This window comes from Hoplias malabaricus, chromosome 4 (genome assembly GCF_029633855.1).
Source record: "Hoplias malabaricus isolate fHopMal1 chromosome 4, fHopMal1.hap1, whole genome shotgun sequence".
In the NCBI taxonomy this organism is placed as follows: domain Eukaryota; kingdom Metazoa; phylum Chordata; class Actinopteri; order Characiformes; family Erythrinidae; genus Hoplias; species Hoplias malabaricus.
The window spans coordinates 3,091,203-3,112,183 of record NC_089803.1 but is presented as its reverse complement, the minus strand read 5'-3'; the positions used below and the strand labels follow the sequence as shown (position 1 = coordinate 3,112,183).

General features: G+C 39.0%; 2 protein-coding genes across 2 annotated transcripts; one reads left to right on the top strand and one right to left on the bottom strand.

Moving 5' to 3' along the window:
• Positions 1-2,268: 2,268 nt before the first annotated feature.
• On the top strand, positions 2,269-14,804 carry LOC136694269 (zinc finger protein 850-like). Its single transcript, XM_066667685.1, has 4 exons — positions 2,269-2,404; positions 3,044-3,109; positions 4,019-5,582; positions 11,825-14,804. Exons 3-4 carry the CDS (start codon positions 4,114-4,116, stop codon positions 13,161-13,163), a joined length of 2,808 nt encoding a protein of 935 aa, XP_066523782.1. The 5' UTR covers positions 2,269-2,404; positions 3,044-3,109; positions 4,019-4,113; the 3' UTR covers positions 13,164-14,804.
• Positions 14,805-16,176: 1,372 nt separating this feature from the next.
• On the bottom strand, positions 16,177-20,728 carry LOC136694232 (uncharacterized). The gene is made up of 4 exons (XM_066667625.1): positions 20,455-20,728; positions 19,495-19,538; positions 18,524-18,790; positions 16,177-17,653 (listed from the first exon to the last, which is right to left on the bottom strand). Exons 1-4 carry the CDS (start codon positions 20,494-20,496, stop codon positions 16,306-16,308), a joined length of 1,701 nt encoding a protein of 566 aa, XP_066523722.1. The 5' UTR covers positions 20,497-20,728; the 3' UTR covers positions 16,177-16,305.
• Between the last annotated feature and the right edge of the window lie 253 nt (positions 20,729-20,981).

Genomic DNA, 20,981 nt, shown 5'->3' with positions numbered 1-20,981 from the left:
CGAATGACATAACATACTAACAGACCAGACAAGCACACAGAGTATTAAAATGTATTCAACTAAGGCCAAAAAAATACAATACATATGGAAAGGATAATAATAATAAAGAGTGAATATTAGAGTGAATATGTACATATGCTGGTAAGAATATCTTTAGAAGAACCACTGTATGCGGAATATTGCAGAATGATGTGAATATGTCAGAATTTAACCTCTGTACCACTACAAACAGCATTACATTACAGAAGAGTCACTGTAATACAGTAGAGGAGCTTGGTGGTTCAGTTTAGTTTAAGGTTAAAATGCAAAATGCTACAGCTCTGGGGAAAAATCTGTTAGTGTGTCTGTTTGTGCTGGATTTGATGGCCCTGAATCATGGGGAAGAGTTTGAAAGAGGTAATGTCCAGAATGAGAGGGATAAGCTGTAATTTTGAACTTCACGATTTCTGTGAAGAACTGGATCACCAGGCTCTGCTGAGGTTGAATTTCTTCAGCTGTCTCATGAAGAACATTCTTTGCTGAGCTCTCTTAATGATGGGCAGTGTGATCCTCTCAGATTTAAATTAAGGTCTCTGGATATGATGGTGCCCAGCAGCATAAGTGACTCCACAGTGGAAAGTGCAAAGCCATTGATGTTGGGGGGGGATTTACGCATGAAATCCACCATCTCTACAGTCTTTTATGTGTTCAGCAGAAGGTGCTTGCTACTGCAACAGGATACCAGCTGCTCAACTTCCTTTTTGTATGCAGACTCATCACCGTTGGCTATAAGGCCCACCACAGTGGTGTCATCAGCAAACTTCTGGAACATTGTGAATGGGTGTTTTGTACACAGCTAAAAAGACATGAAGCCAAGTGTGTCCCAATTCTATTTTTATCTGTCCTAGATCCTGAACACTTCCCAGTAAACAAGGAACGTCCCTGGACGTTCAAAATAGGTCTAAAAGTCTGTCCGTCAAGGACATATTTTAAACGTCAATGGACGTCCAAAATCCATCTTAATAAGTTAGTTAAGTGGTTAGTAGTTAAGAGGTGACCAATCGATAACGTCAGTGGACGTCCAAAATGCGTTTTATACAAGTAATTTATTTTGGGACAAATTAATAACCTCAATGGACGTCTAAAATATGTCTAATAGTCGTCTTTTAAATGTCTGTGTTTGGACGTCTTTTCAACTTTCATTTTCAACCTTAAGAGAACGTTGATTATACGGCAGTCATTATGTTATTTCAACGTTGAACCAACGGTTAATTGTTTACTGGGTTGGGCCCTCACATTCCTTTTTCTCACCCTTCAACAACAACCTCATCAAAGTGAACACTTCAAGATTTAGAGCTTAGGGCAAGAACTGAGACAGGGGGTTGTGAGAAGCAATGCAGTCTTAACCCTGTCCCAACACTTGCCCTAAACCCTAAGGACTTCCTGGATGTGTCCACTTTGAAGACGTTGTCAAAGGGTGAGCAAAATGGATACAAGGGCTCAAGTGTTAAGGGGGTCGGAGAATTAAGAACAGAATGGGACAGATTATCAATGCCCCAACACCAGAGAGGGAGTTGCTCAGTGTTTATTAAAAGGGTCTGTGACCTCCATTACACTGAGCCCCATTTATCAATCAGACATTTACATTTAAATATTTGTGCATAAATGTCCTGTTTCTAAATCAATTATAATAATTCAGTTTGATCAAAAATAAAGTAACATGCATTTAGTAATATTAAAATAATATATTTTAATATTACTATTAATATATTAATAAAATGTTAAAATGTGGTCAGTTCTTGTAAGGATCCATTTTCTAGTGTAAAAAGGTCTTTCCCTGATCATGCACAGTCCCCAACAGTTACGGTTAAACAGGGCTTTTCATTTAACTTAAGAGTTTTTTAAACATGACTCAAACCACACAGGTATCAGACCACACTGATGCTGACTTAGGAGTGGGGCACCTCAAGTGCTCATAGGGGGTGCTCGTGGGCACTCATGTTGAGAAAAATTAAATAATTGTGACACCCTAAAGCAGGGATCAACAATCTGGTCCAAAAAAGGACCGGCGTGGTTGGAGGCTTTCATTCCAAACAAACACACGCACACACTGTATAACTGTTTAGAGACAGAGACTAGATGATTAAACAGATAGAATTAGGTCTAGTCTTGCTTAACTGGAATGAAAACCTGCAGCCACACTGGCCCTTTTTGGATAAGACCCCTGCCCTAAAGCCTTGCACACCCAGGGGGGCTCAAGGGCACAAGTGTGAGTATTGGGACGAGGAGCTCAGCTCTATGGCAGCTGTCCAATCAGAGAGCTGGTGATATGGATTTCAGCGACTCATAGTGGAGGGGGCGTGGTTTGTGAGCGCAGGAGGAGAGCCCTGTGTTGGAGAAAAATCAGGATCTGTTTTTACTGAAGGTAAAGGTTGTGTATGAGACTTTTCCGCAGTTTACAGTGTGTCTGTAACTGTCTCTCTCTCTGAAACAGGGACAGACAGGTTCTCTCTCTGAAAGGAAGGTGGAGAATGGGGGAAAAGTGGGAGCTGTGTCCACACTGAGCTCAGGAGGCTAGTGTTAGCTCTTAGTTGTGACTTTGGGAGATGGTAATGTTTAGAGCTGGGTGGACAATGGTGAACTACTCCTGTTTGTTCAGGTCCAGGTTAGAAATAAACCCTCTGATAGAGTGCATCATTTAGGGGTTTAATAGTATTTACTTGTAGTTTGTTAGCTTAGAAAGTTTGAATAACTATTTAATGCTCCTTCTGTAGTGTTTTATGAGGGCACTCCTTTCTCCTCTGATCAGATTTTATTCTTTAACATTTAGGTTTCATTCTGCTGTTGTGGTTCAGTTCCTGTCCTAGGTTACTGCTTCTCAGCTCATGCTCTGGAGCTTTAGTTTATTTATTTTAGAGCAGAATCATACAGAGAGAGAAAACAGAGTGGTGAACTTTTCAATTCCTGTGATAATAGATGCCGGATGTACTCAGGTGTTTCACTGAAGCTCTTAGTAAAGTCAGCGTATATCGTTGTTGTAAATCTGCTTTCTCTCGTACGGCAGTCTTGTCTGGAGTGAGATTTCAAGTTAAAGAAGAACACGAGATTCTGGTCTTGACTTGTCTTGAAGGTGAGATAACTTAACTTCACTTCATAAAAACACTGGTCCACACACAAAACCAAACATGGTTCAAAGACAAATAATCCACTGCTTTGGTATTAAAATGTTTCTTTATAAAATGTATTATAAAATATAAAAATATTTTTCTGTATTTCCAAATTGTTTGTGTTCGCCACTTCAGTCCTCTTTACTATGCACATGCTGTTAACTGTCAATTAGAAGCTGATTTTGTGTTTTTGTTTAATGCTGAGTTATACATCTGAGATTTACATAAATTAATCTATGCTGTAATTTACATAACGGGCTCACAAACAGTCACAATGTGTAGAGTCCAATGCCCAATCCAAGAGCTTGTATTGAATATTCATTACTAGAGCGAGGGGAAGGGAGGAAGCTTCTATTTAACACAGTTAGTAGAGGGCCTAAAACAGTACTTTAGAATACACCATGTTTTGCATTTGTAAAACCAAATGATGATTCAGTGTTTACAAACTAATAACGATTCGTCAGATGGGTTCTAAATCATGTTAATGATACACCTCTGACCCCAGTGAATTTTTCATGTCCAGTAAAATAGTGTGATGTATGGGATCAAATGCTGTAATAATGTCAATAACAAGAGGCGACTTACTGTTGTCACAGTACTGTTTCTGTACTGAGATAAAGCCTTATTCGTTGATTGAAATATATTAATTTTATGCAATTACAAGCTTAATTTTTGCATTATAATTTTCTCTAAATATTTAAATGTGAATGGAAGAGGGTTTTTTTATGTCACAAGTCCAAGAGACACACATGTTGCTCAAACTGCACACTCAGGGATCTGCAAAACCCTTCCACATAACATAGCCATTTTAATGAATTATTTATGAACAGCTACAGACTTACTTAACTAATACTTTCATTTTACCCTTTCAGAATAGTGTCTCATTGCAAGTTTTCTACTCTTGGTGTCCAAGACAGTTCTGCTGCACTTCAAATACATCAAGTAACATCATTAAGAGAAACACATAATGATGTTGAAAGCAGGAGAGAATAATTGTGTAAAGATGGTCTGTGGAAGCACCACTCTGGACAATTCCTCAGCTACTTCCCACACTAAAGCATCTGGCAGAAAAACGCATACCATCAGAAATAAAACATATGAGTGTTCAGAGTGTCAGAGTTTTGGTAGCGAGCGTGATCTTCAACAACACCAGTGCATTCACACAGGAGAGAAACCGTATCAGTGTCCGGAGTGTGGGCAGAGTTTTGGAAGACGGAGTCAAGTCAAAGTCCACCAGCGCATTCACACAGGAGAGAAACCATATTCCTGTTCAGACTGTGGGAAAAGTTTTACTCAGCTAGGTACTCTTCACAGACACCATCTCATTCACACAGGAGAGAAACCATATGAGTGTCCAGAGTGTGGACAGAGGTTCAGTAGACAGAATCAAGTCAAAGTCCACCAGCGCATTCACACAGGAGAGAAACCATATCACTGCACAGAGTGTGGACAAAGTTTTACTAATAAGACTTCTCTTCAAAAACACCAGCACGTTCACACTGGAAAGAAGCGATTTGAGTGTTCTGAGTGTGGGAAGGGCTTTAATGAAAAGCGTTCTCTCCAGTGTCACCAGTACCTTCACACGGATGCAAAACCACACTGCTGTTCAGAATGTGGGATGGGTTTTACAAGATTGATCAATCTCCAATATCACCAGCGCATTCACACAGGAGAGAAACCGTATTCCTGCTCAGAGTGTGGGAAGAGTTTTACACAGCAGTGTTTTCTCACAAAACACCAGCGCATTCACACAGGAGAGAAACGGTATCAGTGCTCAGAGTGTGATATGAGCTTTACTCATCAGAATTCTCTCAAAGTACACCAGCATGTTCATTCAGGAAAGAAACCCTATCAGTGCTCAGAGTGTGGGACGGGTTTCACTCAGCAGCGGAACCTTAAGGTACACGAGCGCATTCACACAGGAGAGAGGCCATATTACTGTTCAGAGTGTGGGATGAATTTCATGAGACTGAGTAATCTCAAAAGTCACCAGCGCATTCACACAGGAGAGAAACCCTTTCACTGCTCAGAGTGTGGGAGTAGTTTTACTAAACAGAGTTCTCTCAAAGTACATCATCGTATTCACACAGGAGAGAAACCGTATTCCTGTTCCGAGTGTGGGATAAAGTTTAGCCGTCAGGCAAACCTCAGATATCACCAGCGTGTTCACACAGGAGAGAAACCATATTCCTGCGCAGAGTGTGGGAAGAGTTTTGCTCAGCAGAGCTCTCTGAGACAGCATCAGCGCATTCACACAGGAGAAAAGCCATACAAGTGCTCAGAGTGTGAGAAAAGGTTTAGTCAAAAGCTTCATCTTCAAGTACACCAGCGCCTCCACACAGGAGAGAAACCGTATTCCTGTGCAGAGTGTGGGAAGAGTTTTACTCATCAGTCTTCGTTACAGATACACCAGCGCACTCACACCGGAGAGAAACCATATTCCTGCCCAGAGTGTGGACGGAGTTTTATTTGCAAGAGAACTCTCAGACGACATCAGTGCACTCACACGGAATAGAAGCAATACCATTGATTCAATAGCACTGTTGGATTACCCTCTGACATTCAGAAATGAAGAGTCATACATTCATTAAGATAGTTTTTGATAGTTTTGTGTTGCTTCCAGAAAACTTGAGTGCATCTTTGTTTTAATTCACTCATTCATGTGCTGCAAGCAAGCTGTCATTGCTTCTTTCCAAAGCAAAAACAAAAATCTAATAATTCTGAGTGCCTAAACCGACACTTGTGTGCCACCAAGATTTGTCTGTGTTCGTTTGTCTGTTGGAGCTGTTTGTGATCATATCTTGATTAGTATTATGTTGCTTTTGTATTTTTGGAAAAGCTCAAATGCCCTGGTTGTTGAACCTGAGCTTATTTCTTTTTGCATGTTGCCTTATATTGCATAGAAGTATGAAGAGTTTGAAAAACTTCGGCATCCATAGCAGACATCTCTGACTGGTGACCATTGTGTTTTTATTTTCTGAATATTTTGTTGCATATTTATAAGACTATCCGTGATCATACTGAATGAATGATTATATGTCTAAATGATCTCCTTGGTTAATAGACTGTCAGCAATCTTTAACTGCAATCAAAGCTAAATTAATACAATTTTTGGCTCTGGAACTAGTGAATGTGTACTTATTTTTCCATTTAACATTGAACACAACATAGAGAGATGCCCTTTTTTGTAATCTTACATAACTTCTCAGCTGTCCTTTGCATACGGAGTCAAATTATTGAAATTGTACATTTGTAAATCTTCTGAGATAATTTACTTATATTTAAAAAGCTTCAAGCACTGGTTATCAACAATTTCACAGGGTATTCTCTCATCTTAGATAACTGTCCATCGCAAATACTATTAAATACTGCTCCTCAGGCTTATCAAGCTTGTGAAATTTTGAAATTTTTGCAAAATTTTGTGTATTCGCAAATACTATTAAATACTATTACGCAATACGCAAATACTATTAAATACACAAATACTATTAACAATACAACACGCGCCCCCACGTCTAGAGCTCTGCAGAGAAGTCCTTCATAACCACTAAAAAATTAAAACAAGACTGTCAGGATTTTTATGTATTTAACTGGGACTCCATTAGAAATTCCAATTGTACCTAAATTAAATTAACGTTTTCTTAATTTTCTGCTGAAAGACTGAATATTAAAGAATGCAGATTAACACAAGTTTATTTTCAATAATTTACCCACATACTTTACATGATTTTAGACCTACTTTATTATCATAAAAATATGTAGTATTTTGCACTGCAGACTGAAAAATTTCTTATAGGTATGAAATTTATAAGGTATAAAATCAAATATTGCAATGTCTGATATAAATAATCTTTAATCTAGAGACTTCAGTGTGAAAGTTCAATGATGTTTTAAAGTTTCACATGCTAGACTCAGATACAAAAAACGAACTCAATAGCAGCAGATTTGGGTTCAGAATTCAGTGGATAAAATCACAGTGATTACTGACAAATGTAAAAGTCAGAAGGCAGCTTTACAGAGCACATAAGGAAGAAATGTTGGAAGGAACCAAGACTTATAAGAGGGACCCATCTCCTAAGAGAGCGGCAGGAACAGGGCACCTCAAAGCATGAGAGAAACAGGAGAAAGAAAACCAGATGGTGGACAAATTAGGGGGTTAATAGGCTTACGGTAGAGCAGGGGAGGAATTACGCCACAAGAGGCATTTAGGGGGCAAACCAGGCAACAGACACGCAGGAGAGAATATGTGGTCAAAAGTAGTGCTAATGTGTAAAAACAGCAAAAATAACAGCAGAGACAAACAGGTATGTTTTCAGTCGAGGTTTAAACACTGAGCATGTCTGAGCCCTTAACAGTAGCAGTAGGTTATACCAGAGTTTCTATTCATGGTTGTTCCTAATGCAAGAAACTAAGAGTATAACCGCATCCTGTGAACAAAGTGTGTGATGGGTGATAGGGTATGAAAAGTTCAATAAGACACCTAGGGCCTAAAACATTTAGAGATTTAAGGTCCAAGAGGAGCATATTATAGTCACTGAAATGTTAAGGGTAGCCAGCGTTGGAATGAGAGAACTGGTGTCATATTTCCAATTTTTTGGAAATATGCCTTGCCCAGTAGTGCCTAAATTACATATCAGTTCAGTGAAGCAAGTCTGATGACGCCAGGGTCACTACTATATCTAGTTGGTATCTCAACCTTGTTCACAAGCACCAGCTTCTTCCCCCAGTGAGATTACGTTCCATGTGCCAAGAATCACTTCCTGTTGCCAAGGTTCATGCAGCCAGAAGCCACTTCACGGGAGTGTTCAATAGGCACTGAACCACACTGTTACTCCTGGCCCTGCAGGTGGGACCACATGGCCCTCAAACAATGCCTTTTCAAGCTGAAATGCATAAAGTTCTCAAACATTTTCAGATACACCACCGTAATCGGATGGTTTATTTGCCATACAATAGTGCCAGCCACAAGCTTGCAGTGCCTCTCACCAATGCTTTATGTACCCCACCAGGGGCAACTGAACACTGAACCACTGCCTATACCCCACTCATTCTCAGCCACCATTTGGAAAGTCAAACCATGCAACTATTGTCCTCCTACCAAAATATAATAAACTGGGGCTTTACTCATCTCTGTGTCACTGGATCTGCAAATCCCATCCTTTATTTTGCAGCATTGAAATCCCGGTCTGGAGCAGAGCTTATTTGCAAAAAATAAAAAATAATAAAATTAATTTTTTAAGGAACAAAAAGTAGTTTTTACCTTCAAATGACATCTTCACAATCAATGTGATGCTCCACCAACCTGTAATAAGTTGACAAAAGCCTCTGCAGGATTAGCGACATGCTCTATGATAGACCATAGGTACAACCATACAATTAATTTGTACCTCTGCATTTAACCCATCCATACACGCATACACACACAAGTGATTAGGAGCAGTGAAAACAAACAGCACATCCAGAGCAGTGGGCAGCCATCGTCAGTGCCTGGGGAGTGTTTGGGTGTTAGGTGCCTTGCTCAAGCGCACTTCAGCCATGGATGTCCCGCCAGTCCCGGGGATCAAACCAGCAAACTTCCGGTCCCCTAACCATTACGCCACTGCTGCCCCTAAAATACACTTTGTAATTTTGGAGGAGGGTAGGATAACAACACCCCCTCACTCCCTTGATTTTAGGACACTCTGTAACTGTAGGAGGAAAAACATCAAACCGTCTGTAATGTTCCTTTAATGGTGTGAAGACTGTAAGACTAGACTGCAGCATTGAAATCACAATGTACTGCCAGAGAACATATTTGAAAGCAAGATTAATGCACATTCTGACATTCAGAAATATAAAGTTCTTAAATCTATCATTTTGTTTCTACCAACAGCCAATGCAGTGAGCTAGCTGAGCTATTATTTCTCACCGTCACCACAGCACAAACCTGCTGCATGTTAATAATGGCATATTTCAGACACAATATGACAGGAGGCTACAGGCCTTTAGTTTGCTAGTTACTTTAGGAAGCAAAGGAGCGGTCAAAGTTTGCTGTTGACACCACACTGTTTTATATGTCTCTCAGTTTCAGGGCACTCCAAATAAAGAAACTAAGTGTGCTTTTCCGATATAATTAGAGTGTAGTGAACACGCGCACTGCTCAGACACCCCTGGTGTGAAATGTAGATGATGAGAATTAGGAGGAAAGCGTGTGAGCAGCAGTGCAGTCTAAACTGCTGCCGCCTGCCTTCCAATGGAAACACTCCTATGGGAACAAGGATCTCTTGGCGACTGTCCAATCAGAGCACGGGTAGTATGAATTTCCAGCCAATCCAAGCGAAAGGGGTGGGATTTTGTGAGCCCGGGACTGTGTGTGGGGCAGGAGGACAGCTGTGTGTTGGAGTAAAATCAGGACCTGTTTTTACTGAAGGTAAAAACGTGTGAGACACTGTTTATACTCTCTCTCTCTCTCTCTCTCTGAAACAGGGACAGACAGGTTTTCTCTCTGAAAGGAAGGTGGAGAATGGAGGAAATGTGGGAGCTGTGTCCACACTGAGCTCAGGAGGCTAGTGTTAGCTCTTAGCTGTGACTCTGGGAGATGATAATGTTTAGAGCTGGGTGGAGAATGGTGAACTACTCTGAACTACACTGTTTATACTCTCTCTCTCTCTCTCTCTGAAACAGGGACAGACAGGTTCTCTCTCTGAAAGGAAGGTGGAGAATGGAGGAAATGTGGGAGCTGTGTCCACACTGAGCTCAGGAGGCTAGTGTTAGCTCTTAGCTGTGACTCTGGGAGATGGTAATGTTCAGAGTTAAGTGGAGAACTCTTGTTTGTTCAGTTACAGGTTTGAAATAAACCCTCTGATGGAGGAGTAGGTTGCTGAGTGCTTTTATAAAAACCTCTTGCTTTAGTTACATTTTAGTTTATTAGTGAGGATCTATAAACAACATATACAATAAGTTGGAATGCTGTGCAAACAATTATACCCTATTTCTATATGAAAATACTTGAAAGTATATATATATATATATATATATATATATATATATATATATATATATATATATAAAATATTCAAACTGATAAAGTTTTTTTTTATAAATAACAAACTATTGCCTATTTTTAATTCGATACCAGCTTTTTAATTATTATTTTTTTTAAACAACACTGTAAACATTTGGGAACTGAGGAGACCCGTCGCTGTAGTTCTGAAAGTGAACTGTTTCCTGATTCTTGCTTGTCACGGGATTTCAGCTGCTCTACAGCTTGGGGCTCCGTTGCAGAGTTTGTGTTTCATAAAGCCCCACATGTTTTCAATGGGGGGACAGGTCTGGACGAGTTTAGATCCCAAACTCTTTTACTAAGCCGCGCTGTTGTAATTTGTGCAGAACATGGACTGGCCTCGTCTCACTGAAATAAACAAGGTTATCCCTAAAAAATATGTTGTCTGGATGGCAGTGTGTCACTCCAAATCCTGTATATGTCATTCAGCATTAACGGTGCCTTCACAGATGTGACAATCCCCCACACCCTGTTCAATAATGTCCCCCCCCCACACCATCACAGACACTGGCTGTTAAACCGTGTCTTATCACATGCACATGTTCCTCTCCTCTTAAGTGAAGGACGCAGCATAGATGTTTTCCAAAAAGAATTTCAGATTGTGATTTTTCAGACACAGGACACTTTTTCCCCTCAGTCCGACATGAACAAGCTCGGGCCCAGAGAACGTGCAGGTGTTTCTGGGTCCTGTTTCTATCTGGTTTCTTCTCTGTGTGGGTTTTAATTGTTGTTTGTGGATGTGGTGATGAATTGTGTTCACAGACAGTGGTTTTGTAAATGTTTCTGACCCATGCAGTGACCTCCACTACAGAAAACTGTCTGTGTTTTTATTCAGTGCTGTCTGAGGGCTAGAAGACCACAGCCAGATAATGCTGCTTTTGGGCCTTACCTCATTCATATAGAGATTTCTCTGGCTTTTCTGAAACTTTTAATAATATTATTTGCTGTTGATGATGAATCCACTTCTTCCACTGGCAATCCCTTCCTTCTTTACTTCTAAAAGATTCGGCCCCTCTGGGATGATTTTCTTTGTTCCCAATCCCCCGGCCAAGCTAATCCTTTGCTCCATGTGCTGTAAACATGCTTGTTCTCCTCCTAGAGTTCTGCTGCACTCCTGTCTGGTGTGAGATTTTGGATTAAAGACAAAAACACCTCCTTCTAATGACATGTCTTGAAGGTAGGAGTAACTTTTTTTTCCAATTATAGGTAAAAAAGATGATTATTTTTTCTTGAAATTATGTTCATTTACTTTGAACATAGCAAACATTTAATACATACGTTACCTCCGCCTGGTAGAACAAAGAGCGAACAATATTAATATTTTTCTGTAACACATGCCGCATCCATGTAATGAAATACAATCTCACCAGCTTCAGACTCACTGGAATGTTATAGCAGTTTTGCTTTTATTCTTTTCCAGAAAAGAGTAACTTCTCTTTGCAAGTCTCCTGCTCCTCGTGTCCAAAATGCTTCTCCTACTCTTCAACAAATGCATCACGTAACATTTTCAAAAGGAAAATATCACAATGTTGAAATCGATCTCCAATAGCTCCAGTTTTCTGGACAGTTCCTCAGCTACATTCCACACTAAAGCATCTGGCAGAAGATCACGAAAATGTACCATCAAAATTAATACATATGAGTGTTCGGAGTGTCAGAAGAATTTTGGGAGCGAGCGTGATCTTCAACAACACCAGCGCATTCACACAGGAGAGAAACCATATTCCTGTTCAGACTGTGGGAAAAGTTTTACTCAACTAGGTACTCTTCACAGACACCATCTCATTCACACAGGAGAGAAACCATATGAGTGTCCAGAGTGTGGACAGAGGTTCAGTAGACAGAATCAAGTCAAAGTCCACCAGCGCATTCACACAGGAGAGAAACCATATCACTGCACAGAGTGTGGACAAAGTTTTACTAATAAGACTTCTCTTCAAAAACACCAGCACGTTCACACTGGAAAGAAGCGATTTGAGTGTTCAGAGTGTGGGAAGGGCTTTAACGAAAAGCGTTCTCTCCAGTGTCACCAGTACCTTCACACGGATGCAAAACCACACTGCTGTTCAGAATGTGGGATGGGTTTTACAAGATTGATCAATCTCCAATATCACCAGCGCATTCACACAGGAGAGAAACCGTATTCCTGCTCAGAGTGTGGGAAGAGTTTTACACATCAGTCTTCTTTACAGATACACCAGCGCATTCACACAGGAGAGAAACGGTATCAGTGCTCCGAGTGTGATATGAGCTTTACTCATCAGAATTCTCTCACTGTACACCAACATGTTCATTCAGGAAAGAAACCCTATCAGTGCTCAGAGTGTGGCACTACTTTTACTCAACGGGGTCATCTCCAAGCACACAAGCGCATTCACACAGGAGAGAGGTCGTATTACTGTTCAGAGTGTGGGAAGAGTTTTATGACACACAGTGGTCTCAAAAAGCACCAGCGCATTCACACAGGAGAGAAACCCTTTCACTGCTCAGAGTGTGGGAAGAGTTTTAATAATCAGACTTCTCTGAAAGCACACCAACAAACTCACATAGGAGACAAACCGTATTCCTGTTCCGAGTGTGGGATGAAGTTTAGGAGTCAGCGAAATCTCGGACGTCACCAGCGTGTTCACACAGGAGAGAAACCATATTCCTGCGCAGAGTGTGGGAAGAGTTTTGCTCAGCAGAGCTCTCTGAGACAGCATCAGCGCATTCACACAGGAGAAAAGCCATACAAGTGCTCAGAGTGTGAGAAAAGGTTTAGTCAAAAGCTTCATCTTCAAGTACACCAGCGTCTCCACACAGGAGAGAAACCGTATTCCTGTGCAGAGTGTGGGAAGAGTTTTACTCATCAGTCTTCGTTACAGATACACCAGCGCACTCACACCGGAGAGAAACCATATTCCTGCCCAGAGTGTGGACGGAGTTTTATTTGCGGGAGTACTCTCAGAAAACATCAGTGCATTCACCAAGAATAGAAGCAATAAGGTTGGATTATTCTAATTTTGAAAGGAAGAGGCATATATTTTGAGTGTTTTTTTTTCATTCATTCATCCATTCATTTATTTTTTTTGTGTTCTCTGTGCCCCATTGTGATCTGTGTCACAATAAGTCTAGATTCTACCTAAAATATTTGGCCTCAAGGCAGGAACAAACACTGGATAGGGTATTTGCACTCCACACCTGTGGAATATCTTTGACACATTTTAGGTCAACCTACAAATGTGGATTTTGGATTGTGGGAGAAACTGTCCAGACCCAGGACCTTTAGGCCTTACAGCCATGTTACAGCAAAACTATGCCCACTGAAAGAAAAGTTATATTGCAGCAGAGCACAGTACCACCTCAATACAGTTACAGTATTGGGAGACTTCAGTGCTGGATATGTCTTACTGTACTTAACATGCATAACAACCATGGTTGTTCTTTGGAATCTTCCCCAAGCAGATGAACCTCATGATGATGGATGAATCTTAAAAGTTATAAACTGGCTTTAGACAAATCATGAGAGGCATGCCTTCAAATGATGAAAAGAATTGGCTGTTGTCACCAAATCTTCATCAGAATTATTTTGAAATCCTCACTCTCCCCATGAGTTTTACTCTTTGGCTGTGAGTGGAGAGTGTAATTATAAATATATAAAAAAGTATGAATTTGCCTGAACAACTCACTACAGCATATCTCTGTTGAATTGCTATTTCAGGCCTTGTCTGTATTTTCTGAATTCTTGGTTAGAACTTTAGATTACCTGGGATGTCATATTTTGGGAAATCATCAAACACCTCTCATTTTTCTGTTTTGTATGAATATTTCTTGTGTGTTAATTCTGAAATGGTGGGTAGAGTGTTAGGCCTTTTTGAATACATCCTAAATTAATTAAATTCTTGGCTCTTGTGCAAGGGATTGGGTGTTTCTGTACATTACATTGATTTGGCTTTTTATAATTGACGCAAGACATAATATAGAGAGAGGTCCTTTGTTTTAAACTTAATTTCTCAGCTCTGATGTACACTTTACTCCTTTAGGACTTGCATATAACCCAGAACTGTTTTGTACATTACCCTGAAGAGCTGTATATGTGAGCAAAAATATCCAAACCATTTGTAACAGACTTGTAACATAGACTTTATCTTGTCAGCCCCCTGTAAGCAGTCTTGGTAATATCAGTAAATTTTCCTGTAATGAGAACATTTCTCTACATATATTGAAGGGTAAACCCCTGAAAACTGTGCAGTTCAATCTCCAGCTGTTTTCCAATTATGTAAATCCTTATAGTGACAGAGTCAGAATTTTTGTGTAAAAAGGGACAAAACTGCAAGAAGCAGAGATAATGGACAGCCGTCAGAATTGTGAACAGCACCAAGTTGTGGTTACCAATGATTTAACAGGAATATCCCCCAAATTTTAGATCACAGTCCATCGCCAGTAAATTGAAATCTGCATTATTCCAACAATACTGCAAGAGAGTACTTCATGGCAATTTCATTAATGCAGCCGTCTTGTGAATTTGGAGAAATTTCCACCTTACATTATCCAAAAGAGCAAAAACAAGTCAGAAATAGAACAACATCCTCGTCTCAGTTGGAGATTTTTATCATTTGGAGTCTCTCCATTGTCTAAAAACCTCCAGATGGCATTTCTCTGCCGTGAGCAGAGAGACAGAGAGAAAGCCTAGCATAGACCCAGACACTTTGTTTTTTTTACCAATTTACAGACCCTGGGGCTTCACACACACATTAGCACGGTTTCGAGCGCAAACCGACTGCAGAGCAGCACATGGAGAGGAAACATCCTTAGAAACATATAAAAAGTATTATTTTGAATAATATCAACATAATATCACATTTAAGCGCTCTCTGGAATAACTTTATTTCCATATAATTTACATGAAACATGCCCTAATTTTACAGATATTTTAGCAGTGTTCTGATGAATAGATGGAGGTCAGAGGCTCCTGAGGCAATAGCTATGCACTGCTCCTCCTACTGACCAAAATATATAGAATTAAACTGCAGGCAAGTGAAGATTTTGGGTGGTGTCAGTCATAAATTTTGCAAGTTTATATCATTGCACAAGTAAAAAAATAACCACCCACTGTGGAGCGCTGTGTGTACAGATTATTAAGGTTATTGTCTGCTTTTGAGAGGTAGCTAAACCCTCAGAAAGACTCAAAGCCAAGAATTATTACTCAGAAAGAAAAAAATGAGAACATACCCCATTGGGAGATGAAAATAACAGAGTGGTACGATCAAAAAAAAAAAAGTCCTTCAGGACAAGAGGAAAAAGCCATGACAGGAACCAAGAATCTAAATGAATCTAAGTTTCTCTCAAAGGAAGAAAAAATGAAACCAATTAAGACTCAAATGAAGTACTTCTTTACAACATAAGGAAGAAAGACTGATAGCAAATTTCTACAAACAAGGAACCGGAGGAGTTCCAGTTAATAAACAATATTTGGATCTATTCGGCGTGTTTCCACCGACATAAACTAGTTTGCGAACCAGAAAATTTTATTCCCATCTGGAACCAAAGAAGAGTTGGTTTTTCAGCGCGAAACCTGACGTGGTCTGTGTGGAGGGTCAGTAACGCAAGAAAGAGCTCAGTGCCTCACACAGTATTGTCCCCAAGTGAACCTGGACGGGGTCAGTTACAACCCCGTGCACATTGGTCAAAGCCACGGCTCTGCATTGGTTACGTTTCTCCGCTGTTCACAAGCTCAGCAGGATGCCTGTCAACTCAGCTACATTTACACAGTGTTATATCTCACTCTGATCTGACTCCACGGTAAACACAGAATAAACAATGACCCTGTCATGACTGACAGTTTATCTGTGGCTCTGGAGCTGTATACAGCCACAGCCCCCTGCTGGTGATGTATCCTCAGTTCCCCTCTAAACTTGTAGAAACCCAGGCCGCTTCACTGGAAAATAAATTAGGTTCCTGAATCAGAAACAGGACCAGTTCAAGAAACAGAGTTCTTTTGGTGGAAAAGCACTAAGGGAAGGATCAAGACTGCAGAAAAATTCATTAACTCCATAAAACATACACCATAACAAAAATTGAGGGGGGGATTCATTTATTAATATTTTTTTAATCAAATATGAACAGTTATTTCCAGATTCAGATTTCATGACAGAGATTGTCTGATGGAGTGGTGTTATCTGAAAAGTGTATTTCAGTGATATCAGTCCAATATATATTAGGTCGATATGGAAGGTTCTTAATATTCTCAATGAAGATATGAACAGTCTCTCTGTTAATACCATTACTTAATCTTTCATTTAAAACTTCAGTGTATCTGTTTTCTAAATTTGAATTCCACCACTTTAGAAATTCAGACTTAAATGTGTCAGAGATGTATTTACAGACACTTTGATCAAATTCTTCACTAATTAAGGCTCTCAAGGACGCCTCAATTTCTTCTGATGTTATTATTCCAATCTTTTTATGGTCTTCAAAAGTATGTGGTGACTCAGGAAATTTGGGATTAAATTTGAGTATTGTGTTTATTACTGATTTCCAATTGTCTTTGGAAATTTTTTTTTTAACTGAATTAATTATTTCATTTTTCTTAAAACTATTGGACGTTTTCATGATGAACTCAGACTGAAGGTCAGTTTCTCTGATGATTCTGTTCCTGGCTAATTCCATGTGTTGGTCATAATTTAGGGGCAAGAGTTTAGGGCAGCACTTAAAATCTTGTAGATTGTTTGTAGTAACATCTAAATTATGTTTATTATCTGGAGTAATGGCCCATAATGAAGGATATGTTTTAAATATGCATGTTGTTTTCTTGTGGTCCTCGATTTTGAAGTTCATAGGTGGTTCTTTGTTATAATCACTGTTTTTGTAGGAATAAGGAGGTAAACACTTACTGATGGATCCTGAGGCTCCATAATACTTTGAGAATATGATGTTAGTTTTTATCCCATAATCACTGCCCAACATACATGATAAACCTGTTATGTTCATCATGCAGGGGTGAGAATTTTTTCTGGCCAAACAGGGACTGTTAACGCTGTAGATCCACAGTTCAGTGTAATAAGTGATGTAGTTGTTTTGAATTAGTTTTTCTATTTCTGTAATAATCAAATCCTCACTGTGAATTTTACCTCCATCTTCTGGAAAATATGGACCAAATGGTTCTGTAAAGTTACCATCTTTTTTTCTAAAGTAGTAAAATGCAAACTGATTTTTCAGTTTAACGATAAGTCCTTTAGACTTTGTTGAATATATTTTCCGATATTGCATGAAAAAGATATCTCTGATACCTGTGCTGAAATTAGATTCTGTTTGCACCACAAAATTACAATTAGAGTAAAACCGATTCATTACATGTAGAATATAAAGAATTAACTGTTTCCGGTTAGATAGATCAGGGTATATTATATCAGAATTCCAGTATTTAATCAAATCTGGTCCATTCCAGTCTTCAAGAGGCACTTTCAAATGTCCCCGCACTTCAATCCTGTAAGACAAATGTAAGGAGCACAGTGAAACCTTTTAGCATAAAGTAATATAAGAGATAGAAATGAAGTTTAATCTGTTACTACACAAACCTGCTGGCCCCTGTCGTCTTTTATCTGTTTTTAATAATAAAATCAAACACCGTTGACTGAAATTACAGTGAAACTACACAGTGACATGCACACTGTTCTTTCATCTTATTCCTCAAAGACTGCATCTTACAGCAGGTTTATTACATCAGGTCATTTAAGACAGTAATATCGGTAGTTGGTGTAGTGAGTGATATTCCAGTGAAAAATAAATATTATTAAATAAATTATTTTTAAAACCAAGCTTTTTCTCTTGGATCTGTGTTATAAATGCCATTTCTCTGTGATGATTTGAATAGTCAGCCTGTGCATTAAGAGTGCAGTATTAAATAGGAAAAAACAGCATTGCCTAATGAAACCAAGTAATTGAGAATATAAATAAATTATAATTTAATCTCTTTGGGGTTCATATATGTCTGCTCAGTGCCATACCCGCCCTTGACCCCAAAGCACATCACTGTCATAGACCTGTGAGAATTGATGACTGGGTTCAATTCTATGCTCAGGTAAAACAAAATATATAAGGACTGATGATGTTTGTGTGAGTTGGTGTGATATTCTGTAACTCACATTGCAGCTGATCATATAACAATAGAACAGGTCAGAGACAACTGAGTGTTTTATGCTATTGTCATAGATTTTATGCCTTATTATTTACTAACAATTATCAAACCTCACCATTCATTTATGGTTAAATGCAACTTCTCACAATGAAAACAATATTTCTACACACTTACTACTGTTCTGTAAAGTGCTACTCATTATTTAATTTTGTTACTCACTTTATCTCATCCACAGTAGCTGGATGGTGATTGTTGGGTTCACTGAAGCCCACAGTAGCTGGATGGTCATTGGTGGTTAGACTGAAGCTCACAGTAGCTGGATGGTCATTTTTGGTCAGACTGAAGCCCACAGTAGCTGAATGGTCATTGGTGGTTTGACTGAAGCCCACAGTAGCTGGATGGTGATTGGCTGTAGATTCCAAACTGTTTCGACCTTCTGCTTCATCATCATCACCATACTCATTCTCGCTCTGTAAACGTTTTTTCCTGAAGATCACAAAAACATCACTCAAACACACGTGTACACCATGAGTTGTACACATTAGGAGGTCCTCACTGTGACCTGCACATCATGGAACTACAGGTCTTTATTGTAACCTTTACGTACCATGAACAGAATTTAAACGGACACTAATAAACACTGATGTTTATTTTTTATTTCTCTATTTCTAGGTGTAATAATGTACTCCTGGATCAGTCCAAAGGTAGGCTATAAAGGCTGACCTATATGTGTTGAGTAGTATATCTTTTTGGAATAGCTGTAAAAGCAGTTTTAAGTCACTCTGCGCCATCCAAGGGCCGTAGTTTGTGTAGTTTTTAGTTTTCCATTAGTTGGCCATGTTTTATGTACTTCTACTGTTCAGAGGTAGGGGTCAGTATTATTCTGTCTATTTTCAGTTCTCCAGATTTGCATGGCTAAAAAAGAAGGGTTATCTAATTAATCCCCATTGGAGAAATATATTACCTGAATTTAAACCCCATGTGGTAATGAATACAGACACATTAGTGAGCATTTTTTAAGCCACACCCACATAACCAGAGCAATGGAATGCAAGCCATAGGGCCTGGGAGCAGTTTGGGGTTAAGTGCTTTGCTCAAGGGAACTTAAACTGTAGAGGAAATTTGCCTTTTGAAATGTAATTGAAACCCGTAACATGTGAGAAAATATTAAATATTCCTGATGAATTTACCTCCGACGATGCTCACTGGGAGAGGGACTGCGCTTCATCGAAGCCTGGGACAGAAAGAGATAAACAATATCTTTAGAATAAAGTTTGGTTCTCTTAAAACTACAGTCTTGAGAAATACAGATCACAGCAATGACACTGATTACATGTCACTGCTTTCACATTATTTTAGGAATATTAACATAGGTTAACATGGTCTTCCCTTTTTAACTAATCTGGAATCAGCAGTTACTCTTAACAAAGTATTTAAATTTATTTATGAAGGGACCATGGGAAAAGTTCCAAAAAAGACAAAAATCTTGATCCCAGTTCATATCAGTGAAAACAAACAGGAATGCGGGCTCCTCATCCAAAGTTTAAAATGTAAGAGCACAGACTAATAAACTATTCCTAAAAAAAACAGGAGCTGATCTGATTCTGTCTGAACAGACTATTGGAACCCAAATTGTATGCCCAAATTTTTACAGACTAATTATTTTAGTGTGAGTTCGGGATTATTCTTATTTTTTTTTTTTACCACTTCTCGAAAATGTTTGTAGATTTTACTTATTTATCAGATTTAAAAAACATAAAAAGAAAGGGTTGGAAGGTGAGAAATGAAAGGAGACAAAGGGTGTGGTACCTGAATGATGAAATATAATTTTTACAGTGTTTCAGTTCTATATTGTAATCACACAGTTTTAAAGTACAAACTCCAATGTAATGGTCATAATTTCTCAAGTTCTTACCATAACAGAAAGACCCCAGATTTAACCCAGAAATCAAATGTAAATTTCTCCAACTTCATTGACCTTTTTGTTAAAGTGGACATATTCTTCCTCTTCTCCACAAAGTGATTCTTATTCTGAGTCAAATATATGCACCATTTAACAAAAACGTTTTTTCATTTTCATCATTTGAACAGAACACCTGTTCATTACATTGTGTATAATTTCATAATAATAATAAATTAAAATAACTTACCTTCACATTGTGCTTTGAAGTTTCCATTTCAGCGATGTCCATAGGAGTAGCCCTCCCAGGGATGGCGGGCTGGGACGAGGGGCTGCAAACAACACTGACAGGTGATCCAACAGGAGAGCAGGTTTATATGGTCGGCTATGTAGCTGTTCTTTTTGTCAGTCTCAGGTCTGTCAGTAATTCTCTGTGCCCCAAGTCCCAGCCTGCCTGTGTTAACCCTTTATAATCTGAGTAGTGCAGGTATGTCACTGAGTTCAGTTTTACAGTCAGAGTTGCAGTATCTGAAGAGAGAACGGCGGTGGAAGAGCATTTTATGGCCTGCATGTGACGTCAGCGCACTGAGGTAAGGAGAAACAAAAGAGTTTCTATTTTGAAGAAATAGAAACTTACTGAGTTTTTTTTTTTAAATGTTCATTTCCTGAACGGAAATAACAATACAGGATGTTCATGTGTTTTTTTTTTATTAAGTTAATTTCTGCAACATAGAGAATTAAATAACTACATTAATCTTAAGAGAATGTATAAATCCT